We start from the raw sequence: 19231 nt of genomic DNA, 5'->3' as shown, positions 1-19231 counted from the left end.
GTTCTCCCCTGCTCCTTCAACTGAAGCCAGAAATTTTGGAATCATCTTTGACTCCTCTCTCTCCTTCCTCCCTCACACTCAGGATATTGCCAAGAAGTCCAACTACCAGCTCTTCCTTTTCAAATGAATTGTACCTTTTCTCACTTTCCTGCAGAGGCTCAATGTGACTCAAGCCCTTTTTCTCTCTAGACTGGACTACTGTAATAGCCTCCTCCTGAGCCTTCCTTCTTCAACTCTGTTACCCCTTCAGCTTATCCAGAATAGAGCAGCAAGACTTAACCTTAAGCGCAAGGACCACATCTCTCCTGCTCTAAAAGTCTTCACTGGCTCCCGGTTGCTGCACAGATTAAATTCAAATCCCTCTGCATCATCCACAAGGCTGCCTGGGCCCAGGGACCACACTATCTTCAACTCTATCTCACTCAATACTCTCCCAATAGACCTCTCCACTCCTCTGGCACCAACTCTTTGTGTTGTAAAGTGTTTTGCTGAAAAGAGGGCAGGGGGTCGCTCACATTCCTCTGCGGGCTCCCTGCTTTGGAATAGCCTCTGCCTCCCCATGCGCCTTGATCAGGACCTTTGCAAATTCCAGAAGCTCCTTAAGACTTTCCTGTTTTCCTCCTCCTTCCCACCTTCTCTCCTCTGCTAGTCCCGCAGTTGCTGAATCAGTGTCCTTGGCCCTTGTTTATTTATTTATTTATTTATATTTATAGAGCGCACTACAGCCCTCGGGCATCGAGGAGCTTAAGAAGGCTTGATTCAGGGTTACATGAATGCCGCCCAAAGACGAGTTCTTAGACATGATACATGGTTATACAACTAAGGTGAAACACAGGTTGCTTGGTTACAGAGGCTGAAATGCAGGAAAAGTACAAACAATATCAGACAAAAAGCATAGTTTTTATAGCCTTGCGAAAGGCTGCATGAGAGTCAATTAGCTTGATGTGTGAAGGGAGGGTGTTCCAGTTGTAGGCTGCCTGTGTTGTGAAACTGCTGCCGCCAGCACGAGTTTTGCAAGTTTTGGGAACAGTAATCATGTTAGCTTAAGCTGTTCTGGCTGGCCTGGAGGATGGGGGTTTGGAGATTCTTTGGACTAGGTAGTGGGGGCCAGGTCGTGAAGACATTTGTGTGTCAAGGCAAAAGTCTTAAAGATGATTCTCTCCTTGACTGGGAGCCAATGTACCTTCTGCCTGAGTCCTGAGATATGGTCTCTAAGTGAGAGACCAATGGCTGCCCTGAGGGCGTTATTTTGAGCTATTTGAAGTTGTGCAATGTTTTTACATGAAGTTCCTACAAGGAGGGCATTGCAATAGTCCAGTCTAGAACCAATTATTGCTCTGGCAATTGTGAGACAGTTCTGTTGGGATAAGAATGATATAACTGCGTTGATAAGTTTGGAGTGATAGGCTGAGGATGATGCTATGGCGTTGACCTGCCTGTCCATGGTCAGGTTAGGCTATGTAAGCGCCCAAGGTCTTAATTGCCTGTGAGACATTGATGGGGATATTGTCAACTGTGAAGGATCTGTATTTCTTGTCCAGCTTGCCCAAGGTGGACAGGGATCCAAATCACGGGATGTTTGGTTTTCTCACTGTTGAGGCATAACCAGTTTTCTGCCCTCCAGGATTGAATTGTAGAATAGATGGAGTTAAGGGTGTTCAGGTCTGAAACATAATCGCCCGATAGGAGGATGAGGACCTGGGTATCATCAGCATAATTAGTATATGAGAAGCCCAGGGCATCCAGAATTTTGAACAGGGGTCTTGTTAAGAGGTTGTACAGGGTTGGAGCAATGCATGACCCCTGGGGGACCCCTCATTTAATGAAGCTGGGGGTGGCACATGAGGATTCAGATAATACCTTCATTGCTCATCCTGCAGGAAGGAGGTTATCCAGTTACAGGCCTTTGGAGAGAAATTGCCAGCGGTGGTGAGATGGTGGCACAGGGTCTTGTGATCCACCAAGTCAAAGGCAGGTGATAGATCGAGAAGGAGAAGGAGCGCTGGTTTGCCAGCGTCTCTGAGGTCATCCATCTGGTTTTTGAGGTCTAGGAGGGCCGTTTCAGTGCCATGTCACGGCCGAAACCCCGATTGTCGGAGACCAAGTAGGTGGTTGTCTTTGAGGAATTTTTGAACTTGCAAGTATGCTGCCTTGTCCAGTATTTTTAGTATGCATCTCCGGGGTCTTGACCTCCCTCACCGATTACTCCCAGCTCCTGTCTATCCACAGCACTTTGCATCTGCACAACCTCTGCTCTGGCGGGTCGCACTTACACCTCCCGCGGCTCTGACTGTGTGGCACTCAACATTTCTAGTACTTCCTCCATGGCTCTCCCATGAGCTCGGACTCTGTAGAACTTACACCCTCTTCCCTCTTCCTTTCTGCACTTGCACGTTCTGAATACTCAGAAGGCATAGTAGGTTTGTCCCTCTTCCTCTTCCCCTCAGCTCTAAATATTGTCTTGTAATGTATCCTCCCTCCCTGCCCTGTGGGCGCTTCGAAACACTATATTCTTATTGTATAAGCGCTTGTTAGGCAAGATTGTATGCAGTACCATGTGGGAGACTACACCAGGCTTGCCCTCCTTGCAATAGGGAACCCAACCTTTGGTATGAGTCGGTACTACACTGGTTGGTAGTGTGGCTGAGCAGCCAGGCTTATCTGAAGAGGGGTCAATGTGAGCTGTAAGTTGTTACACAGAGTGTCACAATGACAATTATTCAAATAAACACTCAGACTCAAGGTTTCTTGATAAAACAATTATGAATTTATTTCACAGTCAGTTATATAAGCCTTCTTTAGAAGGGAGCAACACATGTAACACTTATAATATACTTCAAACATGCTCTGTTTCTCCAAATCAAATGATACCCATTGGGGATGGCACACAGACACTCCCTACACCCTCAGGTGACTTAAATAGCTAGGCCACTGTGGACATTGATTTATCACTGTTACATTTAGAGCAATACTGAGTTTGGTGCAAAGGATTAGATATGGGAATAAAACAAAGGTTAACAAATAATTTATAAACTGGTAAGTACTTTTTAACCCTCCAATGCAAAGTAAATTAACCCTTTCATGGGGAAAATGTTCCATCCTGCTATAAACGTTGGTCCTTGTGGCATCGCGGCAGAACTTGCCGTTCCGCATTTGTAAATCCCCCCAGCATGGTGGCGTATCTTTCATGCTATTCGTTGAGTGCCGGCATAGTTGTTTCACGTTCTTTTCCGACGCTGCCTGCGGGTCATGTGACCGGATATAAGGGACTGATTGCTTTGCCTCCGCGCGTCGCTACTCTCTTAGTCCAGACGCTTCGTAAGTGATTGCCTCCTAGGGATATTTACTCTCTGACTTGTGCCTGATTGCTAACCTTTTTCCTCTTGTGTACTTCAGAATTGAACCTTCCAGATATCAGGGAATCTTTGACTCCACCCGCCGAGACTCCTCGTAGTTTCCCTCCGGACCTCTGTCCGAATCTCGTATTTGTGCCTAGCTGTTGCTTTCGTTCTATGGTACTTACTTTCCTGACATTTCCCTCCTCTCATTTCATAGATCCGCCATTCAGATATTTGCTATTATACTACTAACCCTTCTCCTCTAACTTATATTTAGGAGTGTTCCTTCTATCCTTTCAGCCTTCCGAGTCCTTTGACACACGGACCGTAATTTATCTGCATAGAATATCCAAAGCAGATATAGGTAGGCGCAGGGTTTCTGTGGGACTCTTCTGTTCCATATTCAACCTCTCTCACCTGTCCGTTCTCATTTACAGAATACTTCCCGACAGAATTCGTACTTCAGAATCACAGCGTTCCCGCAAGATTCTGGGGTGTTGAATCCAGACAAGATCTAGTGTCACCAGTGCCGTGCAGGGTTTTTTCCCCATAGAGGGTTTCCCTGGTGGCGCAATCCTCTCTTCTCCTGGTTGTTCTATCCAGGTAGGGAGTGATTGGGCTTATAGGGAAGCTTTCGCAATCGTCAGTACCATTGCATTCCAGGTTACTCATGGATGTTGAGGTTAGTGCGTTCAATCTATATATCATAATTTTATGCTTATGAAAAGCTCTTAACATTAACTGAGCTAACAGATAACAGAAAAGGCAAAAGCACAAAGTCAGAGTTAAGAAGATTCTCTCGGGGAGCCAGGACAGCCAATGTTAGTTGAGCAAATTCTAGGGGAGCTGAAAATCTTCCTGCAGGTAAATAAAAGTCTTGCACAATGTTTTTAGAAAGGTTTGTAGAACTAAGATTCAGTTGAAGGGCCACACGCTGGGAGGCTTGTGAGCGGCAAAGCTGCAAGCAACTCTGCAATGGCAACCAAGATAAGTCTCAACTGAGAATAGGTAAGGCTACACAACAAGGGGTAAGTCCTCTTAATTTTACAGTACCTTTGGTTAGAATAAATGGTCCCAGCTGGCTTGTTTTCCTGTGTAGCTCTGCAGATCCTGTTGTTCCTGCCCCTTGGTCATGGGGACGAGAGGGAGGACGTCTGGGGACTCCTGCACTACAATTTGAAGGTCAGCAGCAGCAATAGGCAAACTTCAATTCAGCAGCATTTTCGCGGTTTCTGCTCCTCGCATCTATTGCAAATACCAACACTGCGGTCTCTCGGATACCACTCTGGACTTTCCTTGCATCTGGGGTCCAGCACTCTGTTGAGGTGGCTCAGGCTTGGTCAGTCATGCTTCAAGGGAGTCCGGGGGATCTTCCTGAAGCTCGGGTCTAACTTAAAAGTGATGCACTCAGTCTGGTGTTCCTCTCCCTGGCACTTCAGTTCCTGCAGAAGCAATGGAAGTACAGCCAGCTCTGAGAGGATGTCCAGATGAGGTCATTTTGGGATGATTGGTCACACCAACCCAAGGGGATAAGTCGTCCTTGCAGGGCTTCTCTAGTCGAGGCAAATTCTGAGCTTCAGCACAGCAGCAGAGCTTCACCGGGCAAACCAACGTTCCAGGAGTAGCAGCAGGCATCTTTTCCAAGTTCTTCTTCGGATTCCTTTGTCCAGTGGTCGGCTCTGCCTTCCAAGAAAAAAGCCTCGCCTTTTATGCAGGTTTGTCCCATTCATTCACAGCCTAGCTGTCACTCAGACAGCAGGGTGGCTATCCTCCAAGGACAGCCAGTGGCCAATCACCTTTGAGCGTATTCCTGTAACCAAGGGGATTAAGCACAGGGAGTTTCGAGCACCTCTCTCACTTCCTGCCCCTGCCAGACACCCTGGAGTCAGAGGCGCGCTTCAGCAGTGAATCCCACCAAAAACAAAATGAACAAAGGGACAAAACCTGGTTTGGCCACAGAGTAAATCTCAAGAAGGACTTTTCCAACAAGAAATGGCAAAAAAAGAAGACCGGGCCATTTTGACAAAATGGGCACCCATGGGTGTCTTACTGCAGCTGTAATTGCAGCCCGCGGTAAAAACACACAATGGTAGGAAAATGTAAACCACTGCCACCAGCCATTAATTGTAGAAAGGGTCACATAAAAATGTTAGATGAGAAACTAGACAAAGGGGACACTAAGTAACCCTTCCAGCACCCTATTGTAAGATAGTGTGTACTGGGTCTAGAAAGTTACAAATGTAAGTTAAGTCAATTTCACTTCACTGCTCTTGGAAACAGTAGTTTTTCCAAGAGAAGGTATTTAAACATTTCGGAAATCTGAGAGACTTCCCTGTGTCACTGCACTGAAGGTGCTGTGTGACACAATGCAAAGATGATGCCCATGGAGTTTGTCAGACTCCAAAGTCAAAAGAAACAGAGTCCAAATCACAGAAAAATACATGAGAGAGTGGGAAAAATGTCTCACTCTCTCCAGGTTAGAAATGAAAAGCCCTAAAGTCCAGCAAAAAGTGCTGGGGGTCTCTAAAATAGAGGGGAATTAGCACATTTCTCTAACAAGCAAACAATAAATAAATAAAGCATGTTTATTGAATGTCGAATTGGGTGCAAACTTGAAACAACGCGTTATATATATATATATATATATATATATTGAATACTGAACTGAATGAAAATGGGAACGTAAGCCAAAGTCGGCGTATTGGATACAGAACTTTATGTTTTATGGGCAAAGCTAATGTGGAACAGAAGCCAAGATGAAAGTAACCATTTGAAAAACATCATGCAGAAAATAGCACAGATGTGAAGAAGTGTAACAAAAAGTGGTGTATAAACCAGACCACCACAAAGTGAACTTTATAACTGGAACCAGTGTGACAAGGGCAAACTGTGGCAAGAGAGGTGTGACACATGGGTCCAAAGCCAAGAGGCTAACTAGGAGAAACCAGGAAAGTGTGAACCTGCCCCTAAAGTCAACAGGCTGAGACATGGCAAATGAATGTGAATCTGTACACAGGAACGAGTTCAGATTAACTTACGTGTGCTGGAGAGCTTGGGCTTCCTGGTTGCGCGACCTGTGCTGGGTGGACTGTGTGCTCTGATAACTGCACCTAGACCAGTGAGTCCTAAATAATGAAAGCTAAAAGGCCTTGTGAAAGAATCCAAGGAGAAGCTCTGTAAGCAGACTGGTGAGGCTAACTAGAAGGTGCTAAGTTAAATCTTGGGGACGGGAACCCTGAGACTTGGTGAACTACAAGTACTGTCTTGAGGACGGAGCTTCAAGATCTCCTTCTCTTCTGGAACTGTTGTTTGAGACTTGGGCAAGGGGGCCTCGAGGATTGTGTGGAACTGTACTGCATTGAATCCGAGAAAGGTAATCTTGAGACTTGTTGTGAACTTTCTTGTACTTGGAGAAGGGAAGCTGAAAATTAAGCTAAGAGCTGGACGAAGCTCAGAATGATGATCAGCATTTCTTTTATTATTGACATCCCTACACATTGTTTAGTTTTAGTTGTGAGGGCAGGCATAAGTTTTGGACATGGACAGACTTTTCAGTTGAATTCTTTGACTCAGACTTCCTTAGTTTTGTTCAGGTAGGGAAATCCCACCTTAGAATTGGGCAAGTTAGGCCTTTTACCATCATGACATTTCATTTAATATATAATTTTATTTTGAACTTTTAGGCTGTGGTCTGTGTCTTACTTCATGATGCCTTCACAATACTCCAATGCTAGTATTTACACATGTACAATTTACAACGGTCCTGAGAGCAGAACACAGGATATGTATGTCCGGCTGCTAGTCTGGATTGGCGTTCAAGGGTTTGGGATGCTCTTTGCATTGCTAGCAGATGTAGTCTGGGCCACATTTTAAAGAGTTCTACTGAAGGGATGGATTTGATGGCCAGGGTAGAGACTTTTAATGGTGTGAGGCAAGTAGGGAAATGGAGCAAAAGCAGGAAGAGACACAGGGAAGGGCAGGAGGCTTACAGGAGACTTACAGTTTGTAAAGAGACCAAGAGTGTACACTTTGGAACAGAGAATACAGAGAGATGCAGTCTGGATGTAGTGGGGGGGGCAAGATCATGGATTGTTTTATAGATGAGTGGTATGAATTGAAAGAGAGGGTGATTTGGCATAGCAAGCCATCCAGCATGATGATAGTAGTTATAGGAGGTTGAGGTGGATATAAGTAGGTTGAAAAGGGGGTGCTGAAGATTCTTTTGAGGGGAGCAAAAGAGTAGGCATATGTGTTTTATTTTAGTGGTGCCTGAGGTGGTGGTAGAATTTTCTAATGTTTAGGAGGTTGAGTCCACCTTTGGTGGCAGAGGCCATGATGAACTAGAAAAGTTTGAGTCTCTGTCAAAGAAAGCCCCATGGTAATGTGCCATGTGTGATAAAATGAGCGGTTCACATGGCAAAGAGATGGGAGAAGGTAGATGTAATGTCGCAGATTTGGGGCACATGCAGGGTGGGGCGCAGGCAGCTGAATAAAACGCCTCTGGACACGTGCAAGGTTATAGCAGGACTGCTTTATTAGCGTGCCAAGTGCGCTCACGTTAACGTGGTCAGCTGACCCTCTATACGCATCGCTGTGTCCCTCAGGTGACGGATGGCAATGCTACGCCTCAGCCGAAAATAACATCTTCCTACCCCATCTCCTCAATCCACCGTCATAGGCTTTCGAATGGTGTGGCAGGGTCTATTGTAGGTGTGGGGACCTTCATTATCTTCCTCTGGAGCTTCTTCAGCTCAGGCCAGTTCCTTCCCTTCTGATTCTTCATCATCTCATGAGCAGCCCAACATCTCCCTTGCATAGCCCTCCTCCTCACTCCAGACCTGAAGCCCTGTTGTTCTGTCCTCGCCTGTTTTTCTGAATAGTGAGCTGTTCCTTGTTATTGTCCATCCCTCACTTTCAGCTGTCACCATGGACCCTTTCACATGGGGTACGGTCAATGGCTGAGGGTTGTAAGAGGATTCAATTCAACACTACAGCTAAGTCAATGCCTAGCCTGGGATACTGAATGGAAACCCTTATTGATATATCTTTATGTCCAGTTCATGAGTTCTGGATGACTACCCCTATATAACACCCCTCTCTTAGAAGCCCCCTGACCCCACTGAGCCAAGAAGTAGTTCTGTTTTGCAAGTTTAAAAGGTTTATTTGAGAAATAAAACAAAATATAGATACCACGCTTTTATAATAAATTAATAATCGATATCGCCCTTATAAATATAATGTTAATCAACAATGGGTAATCTGACACTAGCACACTTCTTTATAATCAATGAGGAGTTAGTATAGGATGGATAAAGTAGCAAAAATACTTTTATGATTTCAAGGGAAAAGCAATGAGGAATAAAATGCAGTACAGAAATACTTGATATGAATTTAGCAAAAGATAAGATAATCACTTTTTCTCTGGCAATTCACCCCCCTCCCCTATGCAGTGTAAGAAATGGAAGGAGATGGAAGTAACACACACAGTTCTCAGGAATGCAATCAAATACAATACGAAATTCAATTCCCACCCCAGCAAGCTTAGAGAAAACCGGTATGAGTTTTAAAACACAGGCCCAAGTGCTTTGAATGTGGTGGCAATGAAGTGAGAAATATGCTGAAAATGCTTTTAATTCCCTTTAGGAGGTTCAGGGTGAGTGAGAGATACTTGGGATGAGCTCAGGCTCACTTTAGCAATGATTCAGGGATGGTTATTAAGAGGCAAACAAATTTTTAGCAGAGGAAAGCAAAAAGCTGCTATCTTTTTACAGGTAAAGAAATCAGGCCAAATTGCAAATCGCGGCAAAATTCGCAAGTGCGTGAATCATGATTACGGCAAAAGTATAAGGAAATTCTAAGCTTTCAGTGGAAAGTTGAACCAAGTTCCTAGGACAAACGGTTCCAGAGATATCAACGATTTTGTAAAGGTCGTTTTTCGGATTTAAAGTAAACTCAAAATGACAGGTGACAGCTTGCAACTGCAGAATTGACAGGTGACAGTTGTGCAGCTTTAAAAACGACAGATGACACGATTTCTAGGAGGCAGTTCTACTTAGGTTAAAATAGTTTGGATTAGATTATTTTAACTAAGAGATTGGTTCTGCACAGTTCTGCTAGGTACTCACAAGATATTTTGTGCAGGAATGGGCCTCGCCACGGATCTGGTCAGGTTTTGGACTGGACTCCGGTTCTGGTCTCAGCACTTCACAGCGATCTGGGTCACTGGTTCTGCTCACAGCGGTCTGGGTCAGATCTGCTCTGCTGGTCTAGCCTCTCTGGATCCAGCTGCCTCTGGTTCTGGATACTGCTCTGCTTTCCGGTCCGGATCAAGTGGATTCTGGGTGTAACACTGCTTTCTGGGTACTGGCAAGAGTTCTTGGCAAAAGAATTCAGACAGCTCGCCCGGCTGTGGAAGAGTTTGCAAATGATTTTGAGGCCTGCTGACAAATACTTTTGCTTGCAGTGGGCCTTCTTGGTTCAAAGTTATGTAGTCTCTATTAAGCTTGGAAGTCTAAGTGTTGGATCTCTGGATGTGAAGTCGTCGGTCAGCATGCTCCGCAGCAAATGGAATTGAATGTCTCTACCTGTCCCAGCAGTCTCTTTTTATGTGTTTTGAAAATGGGTGTGTGCCTGGGCCTAGCTAAGCCTGCCCCTCTCTACTTGTCATTGGCCCAATTCTCCCCTCTCCCATGATTGGGGGAAGGAAATGGATTGTCAGCATGATGAAGTCTGTTTATGGGTCAGAGGATCCTCCCCTGGTCAGTTTGCCCACAAATCTATATTTGATTCAAATACATCCTTCCCAGATATACAATTCGTTGAAATTACATGTGCACATTATATATTCCTTATGTTCCATACTTGCCCGCCTCTGATCTTCCTGGGGGCTTGCATTCAAAATGACAACATTTTGCGCTTTTTAACTGGTTTTGCAATATCGGACATTTACCCAAAATTACACACATGTGCGCAAGGAGTATGGACATTAATTGATGAAGTGTCAGATTTTTAACATGCAGACATTTGGAGTGAGACCCTATTTTCCGCTAGCAACCCCCCAGAATACACCACAGGGTCCTAACGCCTCTCAAAATGTTCACAGAAAAATCACAAAAATAATGATATTACTTATATAATTCTGACAAGTCCGCACTATGAGTTATCTATCTTTTTAAAATTATGCCCTGGTCAAAAAGGGGTGTGGCTTCCCACATCATAGGGTGGAATAACTGGTTTATCCACTTCCCCCAAGCTCAGCTGCTAGCAGAGGCACTGCCCCTCCCAGTTTCCCCTAAGAGGAAGCCACTTTACGGCCCCCCAATATAACATTTGCCTGAGTCCAGGACAGGCCTTTGTTCAACTCCCTGTAGTCCCCAGCTGCTCCACCCCTAATCTAATCAGAGAGGTGACAACTCCTTTTGGCAAGGGAGTGGCTGAGCAGGTTTCAACTCCTGTCGGGGGTAGTTGTCAGGCAGAATCCGGTTTCATTAAGCCAGGTTTCAGCTAAATGTCACTTTTTGTTCCCAGTTTTCTACATTCAAATCAAACTGACAATTTTTACACATACATTAAATAATTACTTCCTTCAAGTCATTTCAGAATATAGTTTTACATTGTATCCACCTCTTAGCAAGTCTTTCCTTGGTCTGGTTTTGTTTCATTTGTTCAGTTTTACACAAAAGTCTGGCGGTTTTAAAACGCCGGCTTTCTGATAGTGGTGAGTACTGGTAATGCAACCATTTTTGGGATTAAGAAAATAAATTCCCCACAGTTCTGAGTTGCTTTTTTGACAATCATCATTGGTGGTTTTAGGCAGTGCCCTCCTGTGCTCACAACATAGGCAAAAATGGGTGGCAGCCTATTCTTCATGTTTTCCCTGTGCACTCTCTGGGGAGTTCTGGCCATCATGATGTTTTCCATACCAGTACTGCACAGGTTTATTGTAGGGCTTGGATGCATGGGTAAAAACATCTCACAGGGTCAAACGGCGGATGTCCTTGCTTGATTGAATCTGATGCACCAAGACCTGATCTCCTATACCCAAGTCTGCCAATCGCGCTCTGTTCCTTCTATCAGCGTAGTCTTTCATTTTCACTTTTGCCTGGTCATCCCTTCTCCTTACTTCATTTTCCTCTTCGTTCTACTCTGTAGAACAAACATCAATTCAGTCAGTTATGTTCTTGTAGAGTCATGCAGTGTGTTGCGGAAGTCCCGCACTAATTGATATAGTGACTTTTCAGTGGGCATATGGGTGATATTTACAATGCGTATTGCCCTCTTGACATTTGCCAAGGAACGCTCCACAGCCCTGTTATTCTGGGGCCAGAGTGGGGTAACCTTGTGGTGCTGGAATCCCATGTAAGCAGCAAAGTACCGAAAGTCTTTGCTGGTGTTGTCTTTGCAGTTGGATTACTACCACAACTTCAATGACCTTTAGACAGACTTTGACAAGACATCTTGGACAATACTTCAACCTCTTCAGGTAGGCTAGACACTGTTCCTTCAAACTGTTTTCATCAAGGGGCCGCCTCTTAGCCTATCTTGTCTTCCTGTCAACAATGGTGACCTGTGTTTGCCTTCAAGACTCCCTTCTCTCTGGTCCCCACAGTCTTGGCAATTACAGGTTAAGTCTACTTCAAAATGTTCTTCACAAGTAGCCAATTCCTCTTCCCCAACTTTACCTGCACCTTTTTGCCAGCTTTCAGCCCAACAATTACCCAGAAGCCTTGGTGCCACCCTCCTAGCCTCAGGTAATAGTTGCATACTTGTTGGTTTATGCCAGTAACTGTTAATAACTTCACAGGATCGTTGGATTTTTTTAAACTCTGAGACATGTTCAGCTTCACAATTAATATATGGTACCTCTTGGCTTTAGGCAATGCTTGTTCTCTTCAGTCTTATATACTACTATGAATGAAAGGTATGTCGCTTTTATGCAAAGTATAAAATTTAGTCTTTCAGGAGAAACCACAATTAGGCACACGCGACCACTCTTTGATGTTAATTTCAAGCTTTAAAGATGGTTGCGAAATTATATTCCCATAGAAGCAAAGAATGGAGTTCAGGCCTCCTTTGGGAATCACAATAAGGCACAAACGATCTTGCGTTAATATAGTTTTCCCATGATAAAGATTGTAATGTTGAAATTGTCACCGTTAATTGTTCTGCAATGGTTTTTTCAACGTTTCCTTTTCTTAACTAGAGACACGCGACCACTCCTTGAACGTAAACAGTCTTTCGTTGAAGGAACAATGCACTGTAACAGCGTTAGCTTCGTATGCGAGCAAGAATAATTTTCCTCAATACATGTGTGTTACATTTCCATTGTTTGAAGAATCTTTAATATAGCAGTCCACATCTACTTGCTGAATATCTTACGTGAGTGACAAAGGAGGCGGTTACTGTTACCAGCAAGGCTCGTACAATCGCTTTGGAATGCTGTGCTTCATTAACCGGCTTCTTAAGCGTTTCCTCTGCGGGTTGCACTGCTTTCCCGACTTCTACTACAACTTCTACTGCTTCTGGCTCGCTGGGGACCCACACCCATCTCCTGAACAGGTGTATCTGGTCTGGTCACAAGTCTTGGGAGTTTCCTCTACTCCTGAGACCCTCGACTTGGCAGTTACTTCTTGCTTCGGTGTTCGACACGCCAGCAGCTCTGCAACCATGGCAATCAGGCTCACACAGGGAAATATGTTTCCCCAGCACGTCATCCTCTGTGCAGCCTCTGCACTTCAGAGCTTGGGAGAACAGGACTCTCTCAGAACATGCAGGTGAAATCTGCTGTCTCTTCGTTCCAGCGTCCCTCTTGTTTTCCCACTTCTGCTTGATTTGCCAACCTTGTGTCTTGCTACTGCTTCCACTGCCAAAGCCTGCCCTCCAGCCACTTCGTCCTTTCTCTCCCTGAGGGAACCTTTTATGCCTCCTTGGTTCAGTAATAGTTTTCAGGTGTGGGCTATTAGCCTCAATTACCTGACTACCGCAATGGCAACTATGCTTAATTGCCTGACTTTGACAACTGCATGCCTCCGCAGCCCTCTTCTTCGTCTCAGTCCCTCTAGGATTCTGGGACTTGTGGTTTCTTTCAACAAAGTTAGGTTTTAGCATATTTGAATTACTCTTAAGCACTTCGCATTTCACATAGAATGGCACCTCCCACCCCCTCGCACTTCTTACTGCACTTGCACGATCTGAATGTCTCAAGCCCTAGAGTGACCGTTATTGTTATCTTTCTCCCTTGCTCCCCCACCCCTTTTTGTCTTGTGGTGCCTTGAAACACCATTTGTTGTATAGGCACCTTACAAATATCCAATAAATAAAATAAGGGTAGGTTTAATTCCCGCAAAGATATTAAAAGAGGGGCTATGAAGATTAGGCTTTACAGAGGATCTAGTTTATGGAAGACAACATTTCCACATTCCTTTGTATTGCACCCTTGGGTTTGAGGAAGGTGTTTGTTTCAGATACCAAAAAGGATCTTTCTTTTGGTAAAGTTTGCTCAGATCGTACAAAACTAATGTCCACAAGTCAAGATCTAACATTAGAGTTATGGACATTAACATGACATTATGCCCTTACCTCTCTAGGTTCCTTGGAAATAGTCTTCTTTCCAGTGGAAAAATACTGTGTCTCATCCCACCGAATCTCCTCACTGGCCTGGGCCCTGTCTCCTCCCAGGTGCTCCTCCACAGTACATCACCACAGGGTTAGGATCAGGAAGCATTTCCCTAATCACCTGGACTCTAGACAGGGTTTCAGTGAGGGATCCGTAAGATTCTTCACATGACCCGGTCACATACCTCCACCCTTTCCATCAAGTCCCTATCTTCCCGTTCCTCTCCATGCTGTCTATCTTATCTGGTTTATGACACGGTGATAAGAAATCTACATTGCTCTATTTAGTCCAGGACCTGTGCTCTACTTGGAAGGACAAAGGCTGTAAGGCCAGGAGCCATCTTTGAATCTTGGGATTTGTGTGCCTTTGTTTCTGGCCATCCATATCAGCAGGGCATGATCTGCAACCAGCGTAAACCATCTCTGCATTAGGTAATAATGTAAACTATAGACAGCCCATTTAATGTCTATAGTTCCTAGTTCAACTGTAGAGTGGTTCAGCTCTTGAGGGTGTCATTTCCTAATGATGCAGATTATGAGTTGTTCTTCCCCGTCTTTGAGTTGTGACAGCACAGTCCCCAACCCAATGCTAAATGCATCTGTCTGTGGAATACATTCTTTAGAGAAGTTCAGCATTATAAGAATGGTATTCAACATAATTCTCCCTTTAGAGGCCCTCTGTGTGCGATCAATCCTCTGTATGATGTTTGGATGTTTTTTATTTGTCAGTCAGGGGGCCAGCCAGCTCTAAAAACCATGGTATGAGTCTTTGCTAGTAGCCTACCAGGCCCAGAAAGGCCCAAAATGCCTGTTTGGTAATTGGCAGTACTGCCTGTATAGCCTCTACTTTGACACTGTGAGGAAGTGCACTTCTACTCCCCACAGGTTTCCCAGCTACATCACTGTGGAGTGAGCAAAGAAGCATTTTACCAGATTAGCTGGTAATTTTAGCTTCCTCAGTTAAACACAAACAGCTTTTGAGCGATGCGAGAGATGTACTCCCCAAGAATAGCTGTAGACCACAATATTGTTGTGGTATGCACCAGAAAAGGTTCAGCGAGGCACTAATATTTGATCCATGAGCCATTGAAAAGTGGCTAGAGCCCCATGCAGGCTGAAGGGGCATACAGTATATTGAAATAATCCCTCATGCGTTGAAAAAGCAGTCTTGGGCTTCACTTTGTAGTCAAGCGATACCTGCCTGTACCCCTGTGCTCTAGCATCTTGAAGCATCTCATGTGCTAGATGGAATTACCAATAATGGTCTTGGACCCAAATAACTGGACCGACTTAAAGAATATGGCAAAGTACAACTTTATTATTAGCGTAACAATAAAGTAGGGCAATCTGGCGAATAACAGGCAGTATTACACACACTCACACCTAAGTGTGATTATACAAAGGTTTTATACCTCAATATGCATCATCTATGATGTCATACTACATGGAAAACTGTAAAACACATTGAAGGGAGGGATTGGTTAAGGTAACGTGTACCTATAGTATTTATGAGTGTTAATAACTTCATTGGCTGCCCCTAATCTGGGGGGCACCCCTTGAACCACCTCTAAATATGTATAATACTGATTATAGCGGAAACATGCAGCAGGTTGGTCTTTGCAACATTGTATATAATGTTACTACATAGACCCTCTGATTGGTTGGCATGCTTTTGGCTCGTTAGCAGCATGTAAGCAAAACAAAACTCAGGTGCCGAGAGTAATGTCAGACTACTCCCCACTTTCCAAATTACTCCATCATCTCTCATCGGTGAGGCCCCAAGCCAAGAATTTGCGTTTTTAGTTGACCTCAAAACATGTTCTCTGTTCTTGGACATTCAAGGTAGTGTTGGCACACCATTATATTTGTTTGGGCTTAATGAATAGCCCTTGTTTTCAACTTCTGAAGCATGTGTGAGGAGACCACAAATGTGTCCATCTCGACCTTCTATTAACTGCTATCTGATTCAATTGAGCTGGGTGTGATTGCCCTGCTTGGCCTCTGGACACTTGCTCACTCCATCTTTCATAGGTTTTCCTTATCTTTAATTGTCCAATACTTGGCTCTTGCAGATGTTTTTTTCCTTGCCTAATCTAAGAGAAATATCTCTTTTACGTACATGGCTTATCCTTTTGAATTCCCTTTTGCCTTAAAATGTATCCTTGAAGTAGCATCCTTGATCCCAGGGAAATATACTCCTCTTTATTCCTCACACAAAGCTGTTTTTCCAGCGTCTCCTGACTCTGCAGCCCTGATCTGTCTCCGGGGTAGCTTGATTGGTTTCAATACGAGTCCGACGTCCTTCTTTCCATCATGGCCGCTCTAGCCACGTTATATTTTTCTCTGCTGCAAGCTTCTATATGTCACATCTACCTTGCATTTCTGTGTATATACACTGATTAGCCAGCAGGTTACTTTATCTTCTTTGCATATATGATTTCTTCATATTCAATTACATGTTTCTCTTGTTACTTCAGTTACATCTTTATTCTTTGAGTATTTGTTTTTAGCCCCACCCACTTTTTCCTTACGGGCCCGCATCTTGGCGTTCCTGGTGGTGCTACAAGTTCTGTGTTAAACTTCGTTTTATCATTTTTGGCGAGTCCTCGGGGCTGTCCGCCGGTGAATCGCTGGTGGTCTAGGGTGTGAATTTGTCTCGCCATTGTATCAGCTGGGTTGTCCTTCTTATTTTGCAGATGGGCAACACCAGAGCCAATGTCCTCTTTGTGGCTCTACGTGGATGCACAGTATTGCCAAATCTCTGTTTATGGATCGGTATCGTTACGGCTTCTTTTATGGTCACAGTACATGGTTCGGCTCTTGATGCCATCAGGGCTTCTGGATGGCGGGAGACTGCTGCAGATGCTCCTCGGGATACTGGGAGTGCTGGGCGCACTGCTGGTTCTCTGGTATCTGCAAACAAAATAAAAGATTGGCAAGGCTCTGTATTTTGAGGCATGGTAAAAGTGAAGGTTCTTCTCCCTACAGCCATGCGAGCAGAAGGGTGGGGGATACGAAGGAGTCTCTCCCAGCTGTCATTCTGCCCCCTTCCACCCTTCACAGGGCCTTTCACAATATGTATATTACATATATATAAATATATATATATAGATATAGATATATATATATATATATATATATATAGGATGTGCTGGTGTAGTACAAAACCTAAAAGTCACTGAAATTCAACATTATTTTTTGTACGGTATGTAACGATAACTTTCCCATCACACTGCTCATGACATCACATGTAACATCACAACATGGACCTCATACTGAAGACATTATTAATTAAATCAATGTGGTAATAGTGCCCCACTTGTATTGTGTGATTGGCATATACTGAAATATCTATGGACAAGCACAAAACCCTAACCCACGCAACACAAAGGATATGATCTGTGAGCATAGACTGAGTAACATGCACTGGCAAAGCAATGTAAGTTTAACTGAAAAGATGAAAGAAGCACGTTTGTTCGAAACCTAGATGCATTTTGAATGTGACGTCCAGTCCTCAAGAAGTTTGTTTGTATACTTTGCTGCACTGTTTCTAATCCATGTTTATTTTGTCCAACTCCACAGCTGACGGCTTATGGGGGCAGAATGAAATATGCCATATACTTTGAAGCCCGAGAGGAGACGGGCCCATCAACCTTTGAACCCCAGGTCATCATAAGAGGTGGCCCCCCAGCTAACCATAAGATCATCATCCGGCACATGCCCGCCCCGCAGATTGGACAGCTGACCCGACATGATATTGAGATGACAGAGGTACCTGCCAATGTTTTGTCCTGGCAGTGTGTACTCAATCCTTAGCTCTGGGTCATGACTCTCATTTGGTTGTTCCTTGCATTTGCAGCATGAGTGGAAGTATATGGGCTCCGTGGATGGGCGACCTGTGACCCGCGAGGACTTCATGGATGTGCTGTTTGACATTCAGTATGTTCTCATCAAGGCCTCTTATGGCAACATCATGAGACAAAGCAGGTACAGTAGCAAATGCATGGGCCCAGTCATTACCTGAAGGCCTACAATCAAACACTCAAATATCAAGTGTTCAAAGTTGTGGAAGCAAAGCTTAGTCAGAACTGGTTCAGATTGTATGTTCACGTTTAAACAATTGAGTGAATCAAATGTGGGCTGGATGTTCTTGTGAAAAAAGAAGTCTCATAAACTCCAACAAGCAAGAACCAGAAACCACGGGTGGATGGGTCACTATTGGTGATTAAAGCGCATTAAACTTCTCCTGAAGTAGGTTCAGTCTATGCCCCGAGCACAGGTTGGGGCAAATCTATACATCTATACATTAATGAGCATGCATTAAAATAGAAATGTATGAACCTGGCAGATGCTTCTCCCATGAAAGATTCCACAGTTTGCAGATTAGAATAGATTGTTCAATACCAGAAGAGTGCATATATGTTAACTACATCACTGAGATGAGCCCACGTTTACTCAATAATGTGATATGGAGCAACTTGATTTGCTTCATCAATGTGGACTCTGTTTCTATGGTAACCTCACATCATCACACTTATTATGTGTAATTGAAGCACAGTGTGGCTGGGTCACCAGTCAAAGGGGGAAGATGGGGATCCTCCTCAATCTGGGGAAGAAGACTCACTAAGAAAAAGGCAGAACCCCCCCTGCCCAAGATATGTGAAGTGGGAGTTGTAGGGTCCCCAGTCCCTGGAGAATTCCCCCATGTGCTGAAAATGTCAACCCAGAGACCACTCATTATCTCCCAAAGCCTCCGGATACAGTGATTGTTAGGAGACAGTGAGGCTGGTAGAGAGGGTTGTAGGAGTGGGGTATGAGGAGAAGGGTCTCGAAGAGAAGTGTGGAGGGAGTGAGAGTGGTGAGAGTGAGTGTAGTAAAAAGGTGAGCAGGGAACCATATCCCCGAGTTTTGGGAAGAAGAGAGCAGTAGTAGTGCAGTGAGATTGATGTAGTGGAATTGACGGGAGACTAACATCAAAGGGTGGAGGTGAGGACTAGAAGTGCAGAAGACAATGGAGGGAAGTTAGTAGCAGTGTATTAGTGGAAGTAGGGAGATTAGTTGTAGTCATGGTGTGGAGAAGGTACATTATTAATAGTGTGGAGCAGTGAAAGTAGTAGTAGTGTGGAGAAGGTAGAGTAATAGTAGAGTGGGGAGGGGAGAGTGGTAGGAAGGAAGGTAGTAACATTGGAGTGTAGAGGTAGGAGAGTGATAAACCTTGTAGAGACTGAGGGGAAGGACATGAGGAAGAGAGAAGATGGGCGGAGATGGTAGGACAGAAG

The 19231-nt window shown here is 44.4% G+C and overlaps 1 protein-coding gene across 7 annotated transcripts in view; it reads left to right on the top strand.

Moving 5' to 3' along the window:
* LAMA2 (laminin subunit alpha 2) overlaps positions 1 to 19231 on the top strand; it is a 3027572-nt gene that overhangs the window by 1919714 nt on the left and 1088627 nt on the right. For all 7 annotated transcript variants that reach the window (XM_069607473.1, XM_069607470.1, XM_069607476.1 and 4 more), the window contains 2 exons: positions 17535 to 17723; positions 17812 to 17939. In XM_069607473.1, coding sequence (XP_069463574.1) covers positions 17535 to 17723; positions 17812 to 17939 — 317 coding nt within the window. The remainder of the gene's footprint in view (positions 1 to 17534; positions 17724 to 17811; positions 17940 to 19231) is intronic.

This window comes from Ambystoma mexicanum, chromosome 4q, assembly GCF_040938575.1.
Source record: "Ambystoma mexicanum isolate Mex_15411 chromosome 4q, UKY_AmexF1_1, whole genome shotgun sequence".
NCBI lineage: Eukaryota > Metazoa > Chordata > Amphibia > Caudata > Ambystomatidae > Ambystoma > Ambystoma mexicanum.
The sequence above is the reverse complement of the archived record's forward strand: the minus strand, read 5'-3'. Positions and strand labels throughout refer to the sequence as shown.